At 34.8% G+C, this 18,774-nt stretch overlaps 2 protein-coding genes across 2 annotated transcripts in view; both read right to left on the bottom strand.

Moving 5' to 3' along the window:
- Positions 1-13: 13 nt before the first annotated feature.
- On the bottom strand, positions 14-9,929 carry hdac10 (histone deacetylase 10). The gene is made up of 20 exons (XM_016468963.1): positions 9,699-9,929; positions 8,389-8,523; positions 8,212-8,308; positions 8,027-8,124; positions 6,887-6,991; positions 6,661-6,729; positions 6,172-6,298; positions 5,923-5,988; positions 5,776-5,835; positions 4,702-4,791; positions 4,473-4,579; positions 3,577-3,644; positions 2,729-2,987; positions 2,552-2,642; positions 2,388-2,473; positions 2,216-2,269; positions 1,424-1,502; positions 1,151-1,345; positions 394-574; positions 14-232 (listed from the first exon to the last, which is right to left on the bottom strand). Exons 1-19 carry the CDS (start codon positions 9,761-9,763, stop codon positions 413-415), a joined length of 2,013 nt encoding a protein of 670 aa, XP_016324449.1. The 5' UTR covers positions 9,764-9,929; the 3' UTR covers positions 14-232; positions 394-412.
- Positions 9,930-11,900: 1,971 nt separating this feature from the next.
- The window catches only part of LOC107674818 (von Willebrand factor A domain-containing protein 5A-like), a 16,012-nt gene continuing 9,138 nt past the window's right edge, over positions 11,901-18,774 (bottom strand). The window contains exons 12-18 of the mRNA XM_016468920.1: positions 14,415-14,500; positions 14,139-14,219; positions 13,721-13,756; positions 13,543-13,623; positions 12,560-12,699; positions 12,351-12,474; positions 11,901-12,233 (exon numbers count right to left, since the gene is read on the bottom strand). Of these exons, the coding sequence (XP_016324406.1) occupies positions 12,154-12,233; positions 12,351-12,474; positions 12,560-12,699; positions 13,543-13,623; positions 13,721-13,756; positions 14,139-14,219; positions 14,415-14,500 (628 nt within the window). The 3' untranslated portion in view covers positions 11,901-12,153. The remainder of the gene's footprint in view (positions 12,234-12,350; positions 12,475-12,559; positions 12,700-13,542; positions 13,624-13,720; positions 13,757-14,138; positions 14,220-14,414; positions 14,501-18,774) is intronic.

Genomic DNA, 18,774 nt, shown 5'->3' with positions numbered 1-18,774 from the left:
AAAATATAACATTTATAATATGCTTACATCTTCAAATGGAGGTTTTGTCAGATTTAGCTCACTTCTAACTTAACAAACCCTACACAAACATCATGGTCAAACAAAAAACTATCAAGAAAAACTGTAGCAGGTTCATTTTTAATTCCATACAAAATTTACAAAAAGTACCAAAAACTGAACATCAAAACGCAGGTCATTCAATGTTCCAGAGGTTTCCATCAGCTTTCTGAAACTGCACAAACACACATTATTATTAATTTATTCATCTAAGAGTGTATTCTAAGGTTACATAACACATAATTCACCATGTATGACATTTTAGATGAGTTAGTTTTGCAAAACTGCTCAATCACATTCTCCATATAATATTGTAGTGAACTGCGGGATTAGTACCTGATCAACGCAGAAGGCCTCAACACTCCTGCACCAAACTCCAGCGTTTCTGCAGCCTCTGTCGCTGCTTTTCCATCATCTGAACATCTGCAGGTTTGGGGGCCCCCAGGGGCCCGAGGGGAGGGACAGGGGCCCCAGAGAGGGCAGAGACCGTAACCTCCAGCAGATCTTTGTCATAGCCCTTAAGAAATGCAGGTATGGTGATTTACTAGTAGCACGCAACTCTCATCCAGAAGATTGAGGCAAGTAAAATAAAATGAAAAATACACAAAACAAGTAAATTAAGAAATAAATATAAAATAAATACAAAATACATGTAAACAAACAAATAAACATTTAAAACAAATAAATGCATTTAAAATACATAAATTAAAAATAAATATTGTAAATACATCTAAATAAATAAATGCATTTAAAAAGGGTACAACAAATAAAATATGTACATTAAAAATAAAACAGTTAATATTAAACAATAAGTAAAATAAATGTAAAATAAACAAACAAATACATTTAAATGAATAATGAATATATTTAATTAAACAATAAATAAAGGTATTTAAAACAAATAAATACATTTAAAATAAACAACTTAAAACAAATAAATACATTTATTTAAAAATATAAAATAAATACATTTGAAATGGACTACATAGAGAGAGAAAAAAAAGCATTTAAAATAAAAAGAAATTAAAAAAAAATGTAAATGTATGTTTTGAATCGGTTTTAAAATAATACAAAAATATGTAAAAACTCTGACCTGCAGTAGGGTGAGCGTCTGCCCCCCTGCCAGGCCTTGGAGCAGGCTGGTCAGGTGACCCCAGACTGGTGTCAGATGAGTCTTTGCCCCACTGTCTCTGACAACCCCCAGCACCAGACAGGGGTTAAACTCATACGCCAGCGGGAGGATCAGGCTCAGAACCGCCTGCATGAATCCTGCCGTGAAGCTCTCACCCTGGAGACGAGCAGGAAGAGGAAGTGACTTCACAGAAATAACACAAAACCCAAGATAATATCAGGTGTGTTCACAAACCTCTCTCAGACACAAGGACAAACGGTTCCCGCACTCCTCTTCAGTTTCTTCAGCACAGATTTGGACTAGAAACACCTTCCTGAAGAGACAGAGAGAGAGAGACTCACCCACTGCAGTTTTTTTGAAGAACTGAACAAATAATTTCTAATTAACTGAATTTTTATTAGCTCTTCTGGAAAAAAAAAAAGAAGTAAATATTAGATGAAAAACATATCTAAATTAAAATTATAAATGTTGCCTTGACAACTAACTGAAATAATATGCTGAAGCAGTAAAATTATTAACAAGAAATAAATAAAAACTAAAACTGAATAAACAGTAAAAATGAAATAAACAAATGAAACCTAAACAGTAATGTTCAATAAATAAATAATAGGTTAATAAATAAATAAAGCACATAAGAAAAATGACTAAAAAATACATAAAAAAATAAAAAATATAAAAATAAAAGCTAATTCTAATTTTTAATAAATAAAAAAACATAACAGTATATAAATAATACTAAAGAATAGAAAATTCTAACAGTATTTAAAAATAAGTGTAAGATAGATAAAGTTCATTATTATTAAATATTTTTCCTAAAAATAGATGTAATACTAAAATAATTTAAAACATTTTTAAATACTAACTTTATACATACATATATATATATGTATAAACATAATATTCAAAACATAATATATATATTACATTTGAAAAATATTTTTCAATATTTATTCTAAAAGACAAATTCAGCTCTGCAATTTATAAAACAAACAATAAAACAAAAAATATATGCAATAACTGGCTCACCCGTCATTAGTTTTGACTGGTATATTCCCATCTCCAATAAAAACAACCAGCACCCTTCATCAAACACAAAAGCACTGCATTTATAATAACACTGTATAACATAACAGGCAACTATTTATCTGATCTAGGTGATTTGAAGGTAATTCTTCTGTTAGTCTAAAAAGTGTTGTACCGTTCAGCAAGGCCCATTAGTGCACGTTCACAAGCACAGTGTATGGACACACTCAAGTCAGACACCACGATGCATCCATTACGCACCTGATGAAGCGTTACAGTCCGTTACCAAATATACTGCACACAAAAATAACCAACAGACCCCTGTTATCGCATCCTCACCTCTTTATTCATCATTTGGTCAAGAACTGAAATGATATTTCCAAGAGGCTGAAGGATGTTTTGGTCTGTTACGTCTTGGATATGTTTATCCCTACAAACATACAAAAAAAACAATTTGAAATGGTTATAATGTGGCCCAAACGTGTGACTCTGTGTTTCTGATCTGATTTTACCAACCGAAAACTTTGTACTTCTTTTGTGGCACTTTGAGAAACTTCCCCCAAATGTTGGCAGCCCTCTGGCAGTGAGACCGCCACACCAGGAGGGGGCGCTACGACTGTTCGCACATCAGGTGAAGTCCTGATTAAAGGTTCAGGCCACACAATTTCCTGTGTTGTCTTCTTTGTATTGGTCTCTGGCGCAGGTTTCTCTGCCTCTTTTGCTCCACTGTTCTCATCCATTCTGGGTCGTTTGGTGCTCGTTCCTAAATGAGCCTCTTTAAGAATGAGACCGATAAAAACGTAAAAGATAAAACAATAAAATGTAGCTGTCAAATGTTAAAATGACATTTAAATAATAACTCATTTAAATGTCACTACATATTTAAATCTATTACCAATTGCCTTCATAACAGACTTGTTATCGTTAACTAAATTCAAAACTATTAAAACATTTTCGTTAAGTAAAATACAGCTGAAAATAAAATGATGAAAAACTAAACGTAAATGAGTAAAACAAGTTGAAGCACTAAAATTACTAACTGGAAATGAATGAAAACTAAGACTGTAATGAAGATAAATTGAACCTAAATAATAAAAACTGACAAAAGCACATGACAAGTGTTATGTTCATTTAAAGTGTTATGATAATTTAAAATTAATATGAAAACTGAGAATAAAAAAATAAAAGCTAATTCTAAATGTTTTTAACAAAAACTATAATACTATATGAAAATGTACTTAAGTACAGTAACGAAGTAAAGCTACTCCGTTACTGTCCACCACTGTGATTAATACTAAAACAAAACAATCCATGTGAAAGGAAAATGGCAATTTCTAAGTAAAAATGAGTAAACGAACACTAACCTAAGTGTTTAAAACAGCTCCAGTAAGATGATTGAGCGTTGCGAACGTTTTGGATAGATTCCAGTGCACTGCGGAAAAAAAAAAAATCACATGGCATATTACTCCAGCTTTCTAGCGCTAAAAAATGTGTCTGTCCCCATTGAAACCAAATCACAAACAATCTGAACATATTTACTGTTTGATGTATGTAGGGCAGGATTTTGGACCAATAAGAGTTGACTGTGGGTGGTGCTACCCAGTGCACCTTAAAGGGGTCATATGACGTTGCTAAAAAAATAACATTATTTTGTATATTTGGTGTAATGAAATGTGTTTAAAAACGTACTTACAATCTGTGAGTCAGAACAGCCGCATTGTAGTCTACTCTACCAGGATCAGGAAACAGTCCTCCATAAAATGTGCTGCACACATCTGAATATTTGGGTTGAACTGTTCTGGAACAGTGTAGTAAATACAACTTAACCACTGATTTCTAGTCGTGTCCTCTTTTGGAAAGCCAAACAAAGTAGTTTTCGCTTTCACAACGAAACACACAGTGTCTTCACAACATGGTGGCGGCGGTGGCAGCAACAATAAAGTTACGCCTTCTTTCTTTGCGTGAACATTTGGCCGGCGTTATGCAAATCTTTCCACATCGTGACGTAGACATGTGGGGGCGTGTTTAAACGAGGCATTTTAGGAGGGTGTGAACGAGTCTTAACTTTTATAAAGAATATCTCTTTGGATTTGAGACTTTAGTCTTTGCAACTTTAGGGATCTTATCTATTCACAAACAGCTTGTAACACTCCAAAGAGAAAGGAAAACTTGAAAATCGCATCATATGACCCCTTTAACTCAAGCAAACAGCTTGTCCAATAAAAAGCACTCGCCGCATGATTGACAATCATCAAATCACCTCTCACAAGCAGCCGTGAGCCCTGACAGCCGAGGGGCCGGATCTCCAATAAGGGACTGGACGGTTTGGCAAACTGACTGGGCCAGAGAAGTCAGGTTATACCCTCCCTGAAAAAAAACAAAGGAAACCAGAAGAACCGATATATACAATCTAAACATGATAACACAGATAACAGGTCTTAAAAAATGAAAATATGATAAAAAGATTTGTTGTGATAATGACAACTGACCTCCAGGACGACGCACATTTTGCCTGCAGCCAAAGGCATTAGCAGTTGGGTAAGGTGGGCAAAGATCTCAGGAATAGCACACATTTCACCCTGAAGCACAACAGACAGCAGTGTTAACAGTGTTAACCTATACAGCCCATCAAACAGGGCGGACACTTTTAGAAACAGCGTGACAGATGCATATTTGAAGAATTGAAGGAGTAGTTCACCCAACAATTTAAATGTCTTGAAAAAATGACTCATTCTCAGGCCATATAAGATGTAGATGAGTTTGTTTCTTCATCAGAACAGATTTGGAGAAATGCAGCATTACATCACTTGCTCACCAATGGATCCTCTGCAGTGAATGGGTGCCGTCAGAATGAGAGTCCAAACAGCTGATAAAAACATCACAATAATCCACACGACTCAAGTCCATCAACTGAATGTCTTGTGAAGTGAAAATCTGCGTGTTTGTAAGAAACACGTCCATCATTAAGGCATTTTCTGTACAAAATATGAAACCATAATCCATAATAACACTTCCTCCAGTGACAAAGTCAATCTCCTGTTGTCCTCTCACATCAAAATCCACAGACATATTTGTTTAGAACTGTTTTGGACTGTTTTCACTTATAAACAGTGCTTGATCTGGGCATATTTCTCTCCTGATTCAAACTAGATGACTTTTTCACTGGAGTTATTATGGATTATAGATTCATATTTTGGCCAGACGTGACAGGTTAAAGTTAAAATGTCTCAACGATGGATTTTTTTCTTACAAACACAGTTTTTCACTTCACAAGATGTTAACTGATGGCCTGGAGTTGTGTGGATTATTGTGATGTTTTCATCAGCTGTTTGGACGCTCATTCTGACGGCACCCATTCACTGCAGAGGATCCATTGGTGAGCAAGTGATGGAATGCTACATTTCTCCAAATCTGTTCTGATGAAGAAAAAAACTCATCTACATCTACTTGGATGGCCCAACTAATTTTCATTTTTGAGTGAACTATTTCTTCAAACAGGATACAGAAAAGAAAATCACAGGTCAGGAGCTCAGACAATCACAGATTTAAAAAGAGCCTCTTACTTCTGGGTCCCCAATGGCTGAATCAAAACCAGCACTGACCAGAACCAGCTCTGGATCAAACTGAAAGAGACAAACATGTGCATCAGACTGACTTAGACACTCAGAAAACCATTGTCTAATGACTGATTGCTCTTGTGCGACAGGTACCTCATACGCGATGGGTAAAAGAACATGGAAGAAAGCAGCCAGATAGTCGCTGTTCGTCAAGCCCACCTGCAGGAAACAAGCACAGCATAGAAACTATGTGGCAAAAGCTTAAATATTATTTTAGTTTATTTCTTTACCAGTGAGAATGGTTCATTAAAAGCAGATTTGATTGGCATGCACTGCTGCTATGAAATACACATCTATGATAGAGTTTGATGGCTTCTGAGCATTGATTCAGTTTTCATTTGCCTTGTTCCAGGGGAGGTTAATGTTAAAACCGCATCCTTTGCCTTTCCCAACACTGGTGTAGTCTGACTCGGGGAGATTTGGCCAGAAGGTCTGGTTCTCATAACGATGCCAAGAAAAATAAAGCACACTAGGACAAAAGGAAAATCTAATTATAGACATTTTAGAAATTCCCTATAATTACCAATTATTAAGTGCTTATACTAAGAATAAGTTGTCCTGTGGACATATATTATTTCTCAGTCTGTGCCGGTCTTTGAGGAGATTAAATTTTTTTTTAAGCGATTAGAGTTATGATTTTTTTATCTGGTGGATGATAAAACAGGTGGGAAAAATCTAGTTAAAATAATTTAATAATAATAAATAATTTAATAAAATAATTTTATCTGAAATAAAATAAAAGAATGAAATATTAAATTAAAAAATGTAATTTAAAATGTTAAAATTTAGGCTAGTAAACCACATTGTTCATTAGAAGGAAGATGGACTCACCTTGGGTCCTCCTCAAAGCAGTACTGGACACCTTGTCCATGGTGGATGTCCCAGTCCACAATCAAAACCCTAGAAAGAAACCACAAGCTCAAACTTATCTGTATGACAAACTGAAAATCTTACACCGAATCTGCAATAGCAGCTGTTTAGTTTTCCTTTAGGGAGTATTAAAGTAATGTAGCTTAGTCTTGTACAGCAGTGCAGGATGGATGTAACACCCGTTCACCTGTTCAAGTTGTAGTTCTTCTTAGCATGAAGAGCAGCGATGGCCACATTATTAAACACACAGAAACCGTTCGCAGCGGAGCGCTGACTGTGGTGTCCTGGAGGCCTGAGGGTCACAAAAAGAGAACAAAAATTAATTACTAAAAACTAGAGATCGACATATTGTGTTGTCTAGTGAACAATACAGATTACTTTTCTATTTAAGTGTCCAATAACAAACATTTTTAACATCATTCAAATCATTAATTCATTACAAATATTTTATTTTACAAATAGTACATTTTTATAAATGTTCTTATCTATAAAATAATCATTATCAATAATAATAATAATAATAAATATTGAAATATATTATTAAATTAAAACATTAATACATTTGAACATTAAGTTCACTATTAAATTAAAATGTTGACTGTAAATGTTATTAAATATTAATATTAAATATGAGCAATGAAATATTCAAAGTACTAGTAGTAGTAGATAACAATAATGAATTATTCATTTAATACATTATTAATATTGTTAATACTAAAAAATAATATTAAAATGCACAATTAAATTCACTTTTAATTTAAAATAAGTTTAAAATGTATTTAATACTGTTATTATTTAATTTTAACATAATTACATATTAATAATAATAAAAAATGATGAAATTAAAATATTAAATGTATACATTATTAATATTTTTAATAATACCAATAACAACAACATATGAATTCATAACTAAATGTATTATTACATTAAAATTTATATTAAATATTACTAATATTTCATATTAATAATTACTGTAACAATTACTAAAAATTAATTAAATGTAGTTTTAAATGAATAACATTACATCTAAATATTATTACATATTATTTATATTGTTCATAATAATAATAACAACAATCATAATAATTTTAATTATGTTTTATTTTAGTTTCACTTTCGTTTTAGTTTAGTTTCAGACAAGCAGGTATTCCTGCTTCAAACTCACAGCCCCAGCAAAGCAAAGCAAATATGCTGGGCTGCTCAATCATACTGCAGTTCTGTTTAGTGGCCAGTGGGGAATATATCACACACTTCACCTTTAAATAGGCAGTCAATTAGGTGGACATCCAATCATGAAAGCAGCAGCTGTTGGTCGTGTGCTCACCTGACCAGTGCCATGCCGTTCCTGACCTCTCTCTTCACGACGCTGTCCACCAGCTGCAGTGTGGCGCCCACGGCCAGCTTAGCACAGTGATAGATGTTCTGCGCTCACATAAGAGTCGAGACTGTTGGGTAGCGTTCACATTGGCGGTCACCTGAACCCAGCGAGCATCAATGACCTGGACTTACCTGATGGAAATAAACGTCGCTGTACTGCTTCGAGAAAGCCATCAGCTCTTCCACGCTCATTTTCGGAGTCTGTTTAACGGCCTCCAGATATTCCTCACTAAAGTAAACACAAAAGATTTTGAGCCCGGACTCAATCATACAGCAACAAAAATGGGGCCTGGTTTAAACTCCACCAACCTGTGTGCGAGTAAAATCTCCTGCTCGGTGGCCTGGCGGACCGGCAGCTGTTTGCACCTCTGTGTCACGCCGTGAGTCTTCAGCGCTTCGTAAGACACGGTCACCCGCTCGGGCACCTCGATCTCACAGACTGGACTGGACGGAGCAACAACAAACAGATTTGATGTGAAAATAAAAAAACAGACAATGTTTATAATCATTTGATAAGAGTTCTGGGAGATTTCGACAGAATGGGAATCTGCCAAGCAGGCAATAATTTAAAAACTGACTAAAAAATCAGCTGATTTAAACAGTTTATCACTATCGGCAATGCAGTTATTAAATTATGCAAACGTAGTAAAACAGTGATAGCAATATTAGAAACTACTACTATTTTTTAATCGACTTAAATCTGCAATTATTACACTTTGGTTGCAATAATAAAACACATAATCTGTTGTTTATTTTGTATTATTGAAATTCAATATTATCAATTTGTTTTTATTTTTGTATTTTTCATTTTCATTTTCAAGTGAATTCAAGATTAAGACATTTTCAAGTTTTAGCAATTTGTTGTGTTTTGTCATTTTATTATTAGTTATTGTTTAGTTAGTTTTTATTCATTTTTATTTCAGTTTTAGTTATTTTAGTACAACAAGTTAAACTAATTGAAAATGAGCAATGTCGCTTTGGCAGCTAGCTGAAATAAAATAGAAGTTTGTTTTTCAGTTAGCGCTTATTTTATTTCTAGTAACCATTTTTTATGGTTTTACTTTAGGTCAACTATAGCAACACTGTTTTTCAGTAATAAAAAACAATTTCTGAAATCAATAGTTATGTTTATTTTATTTTTAGTATTGAAAATGCCCATTCCTGACTAGTACAAAATGCAAACCAAGTATATCACTGTATATTTTTATTATTTAATTATTGAGTCTCACATATCTCAACACATTTCAGAAATCAGTTTTTTAAAACTAACTGGACATGAAATCGCATTTAATTATACACCACAAAATAAGAAACCAACAAAAAATAGATATGAAAAACAAACAAACATTTTTTTTATAAAAAATTCACATATATCAAGTATGATCATTTTAACTCGTAAGGAATAATATGTAGATCTATATATGGGATCATGTAGTAACACTATGATTTTCACATTTTATTCACCATTTTATTTGCATATAAAACTATGACGTACTTCATTGAATGCTATGTACTATCCATAATATTATGTCTAAAACATAGACTGTATAAGGTCTAAAAACAACAGCATAACATGAGACTTTTGTAAGAGACGTACAGTAAGTGATGAGATGACTTACTCTTTCCAGAGGAGTTTATAACGGCTCATCTCCTCATCAAAGATCAGTGCGCTTCCTGACGCCATTTAAACACTCTGCTCTGGACTGCGACGAAAAACAATTTATTAATAACTGTAAATCATTGTAAATTACAATTTCAATCACGCACGGGAAAGCAGAACGGTTCAAAGTCCCTTCAAAGTTGTTGTTTCTTTTTCGTCGCTTCTTCTTCTTCTTCTTCTTCTAATTACGTTTTATGGCGGATGGCAAACCAACTTCTGGTGCATTTACCGCCACCAACTGGACTGGAGTGTGGAGCACTAATAAGCAACTAATATATACATATTTATATTTATCTATATTTTATATATAAAAAAAATAATAATAATAATAAAAAAAAACACACATTCCTAAATTCTCCTCATTAATCCTATTTCTTTAATGTATTTAACAATAGCATTTCTTAATCAGTTTTTTAATGTGCATTGCAAATGTCAATCTAGATTCCATCCAAGCACCGAGATATTTAACTACTGAGACTTGCTCAAGCTCCTGTTTGTACAACTTCAACTTAACCGTTGGAACATTTTTCCCTTTTGTGAAACATATAACTTGTGTTTTAGCCACAGATAATCTGAAGCTCCAATTATTTGCCCATACCTCCACTTTATCTACTGCTTTTTGTAATCTTTGAGACACACATGCAATATTACGTCCTCTTTTCCATATTGCCCCATCATCAGCAAATAATGCCCTTCCAACATCACCTTTAAAATTACTAAAAATATCATTAATCATAATATTTAAAAATATTGGGCTGCATACACTTCCTTGAGGAGTTCCATTGTCTATTGTGTATGTCTCAGAATACTCTACTCCTACCCTAACCTGTATTGTTCTTTCAAGAAGGAAATCCATAATCCAATTATATAACTTTCCTCCAATTTTTTTTTCGTCGCTCGGTGAACGCGGAGTATTTGACTGCGAGCGCATTACCGCCCCCTACCGGATGATCACGTGAACAACAACAATTACAATCTAAGCGTGATTTAAAAAAAATTACCAAATAAATAAAAATAAAACATAAATGCTACACGCAAAACGAAGCTACACTACCTATCTTTTGGAAGAGACTTATTTTCATTTATTTGAATTCTTTTGTAAAGCCTTGTGCAATGTTATTACTAACCATTTGCTTGTGCATTTTTCTTTTTTGTTAATGCAACGTGTTTTTTAAAAATACATTTATACAGTAATTCTGAATACAATGGGTATTTTAATGTCAGTCTTTTGCTGTTACTTGCCAAATTTCATATTCACCAAATTTGGATGTCTCTGCACTTCTCTGGGTCTTGCAATTATTCTTTTTTTTAAATACATGCTTAACACTCTCAGTAGATATATATTTGTTTTTAACAGTGTCCAACAACGTACAATTCACAAGCATCAGAGCAAAACTCTGTATGTTTTTTTCTGAAACCCATTAATATATTAAACACAACGTAATTTCCATGTCTCAAATGATGTGAATTTGAACCGTAACAATAATAAATAATGAAGACAAGGTAAAAATAGATTTCCAAGACAGTTTTAATGCATATTAGTTAACGCACACATACCTCATTGTCACGTGGTACCACTTACATTTATGCTCACTGTTAGGATGATGTGGTTAGGATGGACCTAAATGACAAAGCACAATTTTCTGATGACAGAATCACAATAAATAAAAACCTTTATATTTATTTTTAAAAAAGTGGCAAGTGTTAGAGCAAAATCATAAATAGAAAAGTATGAAATCAAAAAGAACAATGCTTAAAAACTGTCTACAAACATAATAATGTATATAAAAAGAGTAATAAAAGTGCAAAAATATAGAGTAAATCCATCCAAATACAACCTATTTGAAATTTTCAATGGCCCATATGAGAATTATTGCTCCTTTGTCCATATTTTTATTAACTATGGTTAATGCATCTGGTTAATGCATCTTTTACAGTATATGTTACTACATATACTGTATACTATATACTGTACTGTACTATTACTATATAAACACTGTAACTGCAATTAAGGAGTACAATTATTTGCAAAACTCTTACCATCAATCTAATTTACTCTCTCCATTATGGGACGATTTTTAAAGCACTTTTTGGTCGATTTTTGGACATTAACTGAATTTTAAGCAATAAAATATTCATATGACAAACACTGAAAGCTATAAACATTCATACTGATGATTTATGAAGTGAACAAATATATTGTTAAACAGTTATTTGTAGATCAGCAGCTTTTTGTTGGCAAAATATTCTGGCTTGGCACACATGCTGTTTTTATCCATTTGGGTCTGTTGTTGACGTAGTTAGAAAAGCCATGGTTTAAATTTATTAATATCATTCATATATATGCATACATATGTGTATGTATGTGTGTGTTTGGCAGTTATATGGCACTGCATGTAGAAACACTGACGTCTTCAGATTCCCAGAGTCTCTTTGGTCACCTGACATCCGAGCAGGACATTCCCCCCACACACACACTGAGACAGATCTCCCACTGAAACACACACACACACTCAAATCATCAGTGTGTGTCACAGAACTGAAGATATTTGCTCAAACGCCTCTTGATGAACGCTGACTGAATGAATGCGGTCTGGAATGGAGATCTCACCTTTCTGAGAGCCGATCCATGACGCTGCCTTCATGGCCACAAACTGCCACTCCACCTGCTGCTCTATTTTACAGCCGTATAACCAGATCAGAGCCAGGAGAGTGGCCCATACTGACCCATCCACCTGTGTACAAACCAGCATCCACTGCATTTGTTACTGGACACTGCACACAATCATCACTGTCTTATTACTTCATCACATCTCTCACCTGCGCTGGTTTCTGATTGGTCAGCTCATCCTCCGTCTTCCCAAACACATCAGCCAGCGTGGCGTCCAGATCCCAGCAGCCTGACGCCTTTTGGAGAAAAACCAGCTGCAGTAACAGGTCCTTCTGGAGCTCAGGAGCAGCTGAACACACTCACACAAACATACAAGAATAAATAAAAATCAATATATAATAATAATAAAATTAAATAAATAGCTATAAAACAATGTGAATTTTATGACCTACTACACTTGTCAAATGTATGTCAAATGAGTCAATTAACATCTTGTAAAGTGAAAAGCTACATGTTTGTAAGAAACAACTTCATCATCAAGGCGTTTTAACTTTAACCGTCACTTCTGGCCAAAATGAGTCCATAATCCATAATATCGCTTCCTCCAGTGATAAAGTCCATCACCTGTTGTCCTCTCACATCAAAATCCACTGACATATTTGTTTAAAACTGTTTTGGACTTTGGATCTGTGCATATTTCTCTCCTGATTCAGACGAGACGACTTTTAAGACGACTCGTATTTTAGCCGAAAACAAAGGTTTGAAGTTAAAAATGCCTTAATCGTGGGTTTGTCTCTTACAAACACACAGTTTTTCACTTCTCAAGATGTTAACTGATGGACTGGAGTGGTGTGGATTATTGTGATGTGTTTATCAGCTGTTTGGACTTTCATTCTGACGGCACCCATTCACTGCAGAGGATCCATTGGTGAGCAAGTGATGCAATGCTACATTTCTCCAAGTCTGATGAAGAAACACACTCATCTACATGTTAGATGGCATGAGGGTGAGTACATTTTCATTTTTAGGTGATCTATTCCTTTTTATACTGCACAGTTTTCAGTAACTAAGCTAGTACTTTCCAAACATAACTATTGTGTCCATCTCTTGTGTGTGTGTGTGTGTGTGTGTGTGTGTGTGTGTGTGTGTGTGTGTGTATGTACAGTATATGTATATGTATATGTATATATACAATCAATTTTGCTTTCAGAGTCTGTTTTATCAGACACGGCAGTCGCAGTCTTAGAACGACGGCGGAAAAAATTCTGGATCTCTGCAAATGAAAACAATGATCGTTAACCATGAGGTGATGCTGCATTTGTGTTTCACATTTAGTGAACTTTAGTGATGCTGTGTATTCATTGTGTTACTTGTCATGAATCCGATCCTCTGTTTGGGTGCAGTCACTGGAAAAAAAAAGAAAAGATCGCTCAAATGAAAACTATGTTTTTCTTACTCTTTTCAGAACAAGGCTTAACAGTAACAGACATTTTCACAGATATGAACATATTATGACTGTGAATGATTATTTGAACTGGTTACTTCTCTGCTTTTCCTTCACTATTTAAAAAAATGTATTTATATATATACACACACACATATACACACACACACACACACACACACACACACATACATATATATATATATATATATATATACAGTATCTCAAAACCTGCTGCAGCCGATCAAATGAGTTTAAGCCTGTCTTCCGCTTCGTTTTCAAGTCATGTGAAAGGGCCTTTCAGTGATTTATTCTCTACATCTGAGTATGCCTGGTTCTCTTACCTTCTGGTACCCAATTAGACATTTTTAAGACTGCTCGCTCTGTGAACGACATCATCTTTGAGCAGTGAAACAATTGTTCATCTGCATAAATGATCAAAACATTCAGACATTAATGTATATCAAAAGAAAACAAACAAACAAACAAACAAACACACACACACACAAACATACACATATATGTATATGTATGTGTATATATATATATATATATATATATATATATAAGCAAAACAAGCAAACAAACAAGAAAAGCTCCTTAAGACTTTGTTCTCTTACGTGCAGATAAACGAAACTCGCGGGGTGCTATGTGATCTGAAATAAAAAATAACACACAGAAAAATGTCATATACATTATCATAATACTTGTTTACGAACCTTAAGTTATGACAAGCATAAGTGTGTTTAAAGTTGTAGTGTAAATAATGAAAGGCAAGCGCGCAGGTCTACACAGAAACCAAACGATAAAGATGGCTCCAAAGACAACAAGACGCTGTACATCTTTGCATTGCCTTCCTTCTGATCCCAACATTAGGAAAGAGTGGATGAACTTTATTTTTAATGAAGCATCAGTAAGAACTCGGTCCTTTGTTCACTTCATTTTACAGAAGATTCGTTTACAAACAAGGCTCAATTTGACCTGGATTTACAGAAAGATTGAAACTAAAATACGATGCTGTGCCGACTATATTGGATCTGACAGTAATGTCGCAACACAAGTGTAAGTAACTGTTGCTATTGCACTATTGCTTTGTCTGTTATTACAGATCTTTTGGTATGTACTGAGTATTTATGTATTTTTAATCTAAATCACAGCAGCGTCCATCTGTGAAGGATGTTGGCTGTCAAACATACACAACTGCTAGCCAATCATAGCAGTGGGCATTTACTTCTGAGTCTACAATCCGCCACGCCTATTCAAACAGAGTTCTGATGAGGGGGGTTAAAAACAGGACAGAAAATAGCCTATTACTTCTAAATTATGTTTCTTGATGTAAAAATTTTGATAACATTATAAGTGGAACACAGAGAACAGTATACAATAATAATAAAAGGCAGTTCATGACCCCTTTAACACATAGTGGGATCAAATGTCCTAGAAGCAAATCTAAAATATAGCTGCAAGCAGCGATTACTGGGGTTCAAGCACTTAAAGGCCTTCATGGCTTCTATGCTGTCAGGGGTCTCAGCCAACGTGAAATGTATGGTTGACACCAGAACGCATCCATGACAGAGAATATGATGACACACACAGAATAACGAAAAGGTTGAACTATATTACTTAAGACACACTATGCATGTCCACACACACACAGACACACATTATGTTGTAGACATAGATTTTTTAAATAACTTACAGGTAATAAAATGCTTACTGGAAGTGTCCTGTTAATAATATTTTTTAGGTTTAAATTGAATTATGTGGCATAATTTTCAAAACTAGTATGTCTGTATAAATAAAGTGGTAAACTTTGACTAAATGTGATTTTAAATGTAATAATAATGATTTATTATCTGAATGTCAGTACCTAAGTAAAACCTGAGAAAAGAAATATATAAGTGACAGAAGGAGCCAATGAGTGATCCTTTGCTGCCATCTAGTGGTTATATTTGCACTTTCAGGGAATGCAGCATAGACATGTAGTGTTTTGAACCTTCATAACTGTTACAGTGTCAGTTTCTGTCCAATCTCCATAAAATTGTTGCATGAATGTTTAGAATCATATAATACATAAGTTTACATAGTTTTGTGATGTTTTGAGTTTTCTTTGAAGATTTATAGACTTTTGGGTACACTAGATCAAGACCACATTATGAAATGGCCCTGTTATAACTGTCCAAATGCAAATGTTCAACATTTTTTGATAATTATTGATCAAGAGAGTCCAGAGAATTGTACTGCACTGATTTGATTGATCTTGAGTATATAACCTACGACTAGTTCAGAAAAGTCGTTTTTTTTTTATAATCTCAAATGTTTAATGAACAGTTTGATTGAAAGCATTGGTCCCAGAGGCAAAGTTGTTCAGAATGAGGAGGTCTATTATATGATATTGTAACCGACTATAGTACAGTTACTATGTTGTTGTTTTTGTGTGTAGTTCTTCTACTGTGCTCCAGGGGGCCCTACCGGATTTTCTATGGTAAGGGATAAAATGGATGTAGGCAGTAGAGTAAGACACCTGTTTGGTTAAGCGGAAGCATGGCTTTCACTTACATAACCTTACCGCAAATGGAGTTCAGTTTGAGAAACTTAGGTTTTCAGCTCAATCAAGTAATTGTATCAGTTTATTCTGTGCTGTGTAAATTTGCACTTATTTTGTAAAAAATGTATCTAGTGGTGAAATTATGGGTTGTTGTTAAATGCTAATACTAGTTGTTTGTTTGTTTTGTAGAAGAACTCTTTTTGTTTCTGTCTTTCTGTTTTCTTCTTTACTTTGAATGCCTCATCAATGGACTAAGAAGTAACTTCATCAAAACTCTGTGCTCATCGAGGGACAAATCAACATCAAAGAATTGCAACGCACTCTATGTTTTGAGGAAACTCGGATTGCTGATTATTAATGCTGCTCTTGCTATCGGACTATTGGATTTTGTTAACTCCTATCATCATTGAGGACTTCAGTATTCGGATTCAGTGCTTGTTTCGGTTTAGAGACGAGTACTCATTCAACCAGATAAGTTTTTCTGTCCTTTATTTTGATAAATGATAAATGCGACGGTTTGTTTTGTAGTCAAAAAGACTTTATTGACTGTTTTTCATACACATGCCGTAATGATCTGTGGATTGCCTTTATTTATATAAACATTTTGTAATGCACTACTGTGTTATGTGTCGTTTTCAGTTGAGGGACCCTCCCCTAAATTATTTTGTGATTTTGCCCAGTTGAAAAATTTCACTGGGATGGTTACAAATTGGCGCCCGAACAGGGACCCTCAGCTTTGAAAACACACAGGTGTAGAAAAAAATCAGTTTGGTAAGCAGTCTTAGTTCATTATTGTAGTTTTTTTTTACCGTCATCTGCTATGGATAAAGATGAGTGCATTGGTGGCATGGATTTTTCATCTGAGACATTCACAACCAGAAGAGAACCGATGAGAGAACTGATAAACACATTTAGTGATTTATATATTGATTCTGATGAAGACAGCGAGCAAGTAGAGCATAATGTTCATGTGGACGATTTATGTTTCCCTCCTCCGCCACCACCATTAGAGGTGAATGAAGACGTCAGCCCCAACTGTGAAACAACTTTAATGGAATGTCTCACTGAGATTGAAAACCAAATGGCTAACATCGATCGAAGGGTGAGTGAGCAAGTTTCTTTTGATGCGTTTGATGTGCAGTGTAAAAAATTGGAAGAAAAGATGGCTTATCATGTCCGACGTGAATGTGAAAGAGTCCAGCAACAGATGGAGCTGATGGTTAAGGACTTGGGTCAATCGATTGTTGATTGTTTAAAGAGAAGAGACCAGCAATTTGATTTCAGTTACTGAGCCCAAATTCTTCTACTCCAAGAGTTCCTAAAGTAAATGTTCCAGTAAATGCTTCCCACTCTCCAATTCATAATACGACTAGTAGTGTTTCCATTCAAAATAACCCTTCTACCATTCAGTATAACCCACCTGTAAAGATGGACTTCCCCAGTTTCACGAATGCAGTTGAGGATGATCCTGTTTTGTTTGTGGAGCGCTGTGAAGGATATTTCGAAGTTCGACCCCTCAGTGATGAAGAAGTAATTGCTGCTCTCACTGCTGTTTTAAGAGGCACTGCTAAAGATAGCAGAAAGGAAAAATGTAACAAGTTGGAAACAGTTCAAAGAGAAGTTTCTCCTTTCGTTTTTAAGTGAGGATTACCAGGATGTGGCTGCAAGAAAGCTTGTTGAAAGAAAACAAGGCCCTAAGGCTGCTCTCACTGCTGTTTTAAGAGGCACTGCTAAAGATAGCAGAAAGGAAAAATGTAACAAGTTGGAAACAGTTCAAAGAGAAGTTTCTGCTTTCGTTTTTAAGTGAGGATTACCAGGATGTGGCTGCAAGAAAGCTTGCTGAAAGAAAACAAGGCCCTAAGGAAAGTTTGAGAGATTTTGCTTATCACTATAGTGCCCTGTGTTTGAGATGGAAAAAGGACATGACCGAGAAGGAATTGATTCAAGCCATTCTAAGGAACTGCAATCCACGGTTAGCCAGTTTACTTCGTGGGACGGTTAAAAATGTGGGAGAATTAGTGCAACTTGGAACCCAAATTGAGAAGGATTTCAATGAGTCAAAGAGGTATTGGAGCCAAGTCAACAGTGAAGAGCAGAAGAAGAAATCTCCAGTTCCTCCAGATTTCCAACGCAAATCCTCACAGGGTGCCAATCGAGTCGTGTTGCTGGATCAGAGTTCAGATGCTCATGATGTTAAAAACATCGCCATTCCGTTAATACTCCGGAACAGCTACAGTGGTGTGAACAAGTGTTGGCCCCCTTCCTGATTTCTTATTTTTTTGCATGTTTGTCACACTTTTAATGTTTCAGATCATCAAACAAATTTAAATATTAGTAAAAGATAACACAAGTGAACACAACATGCAGTTTTTAAATGAAGGTTTTTATTATTAAGGGAAAACAAAATCCAAAACTACATGGCCCTGTGTGAA

The sequence above is a fragment of the Sinocyclocheilus anshuiensis genome, unplaced genomic scaffold (genome assembly GCF_001515605.1).
Source record: "Sinocyclocheilus anshuiensis isolate Anshui unplaced genomic scaffold, SAMN03320099.WGS_v1.1 scaffold941, whole genome shotgun sequence".
In the NCBI taxonomy this organism is placed as follows: Eukaryota; Metazoa; Chordata; class Actinopteri; order Cypriniformes; family Cyprinidae; genus Sinocyclocheilus; species Sinocyclocheilus anshuiensis.
This window is presented reverse-complemented; position numbering and strand designations above follow the sequence as displayed.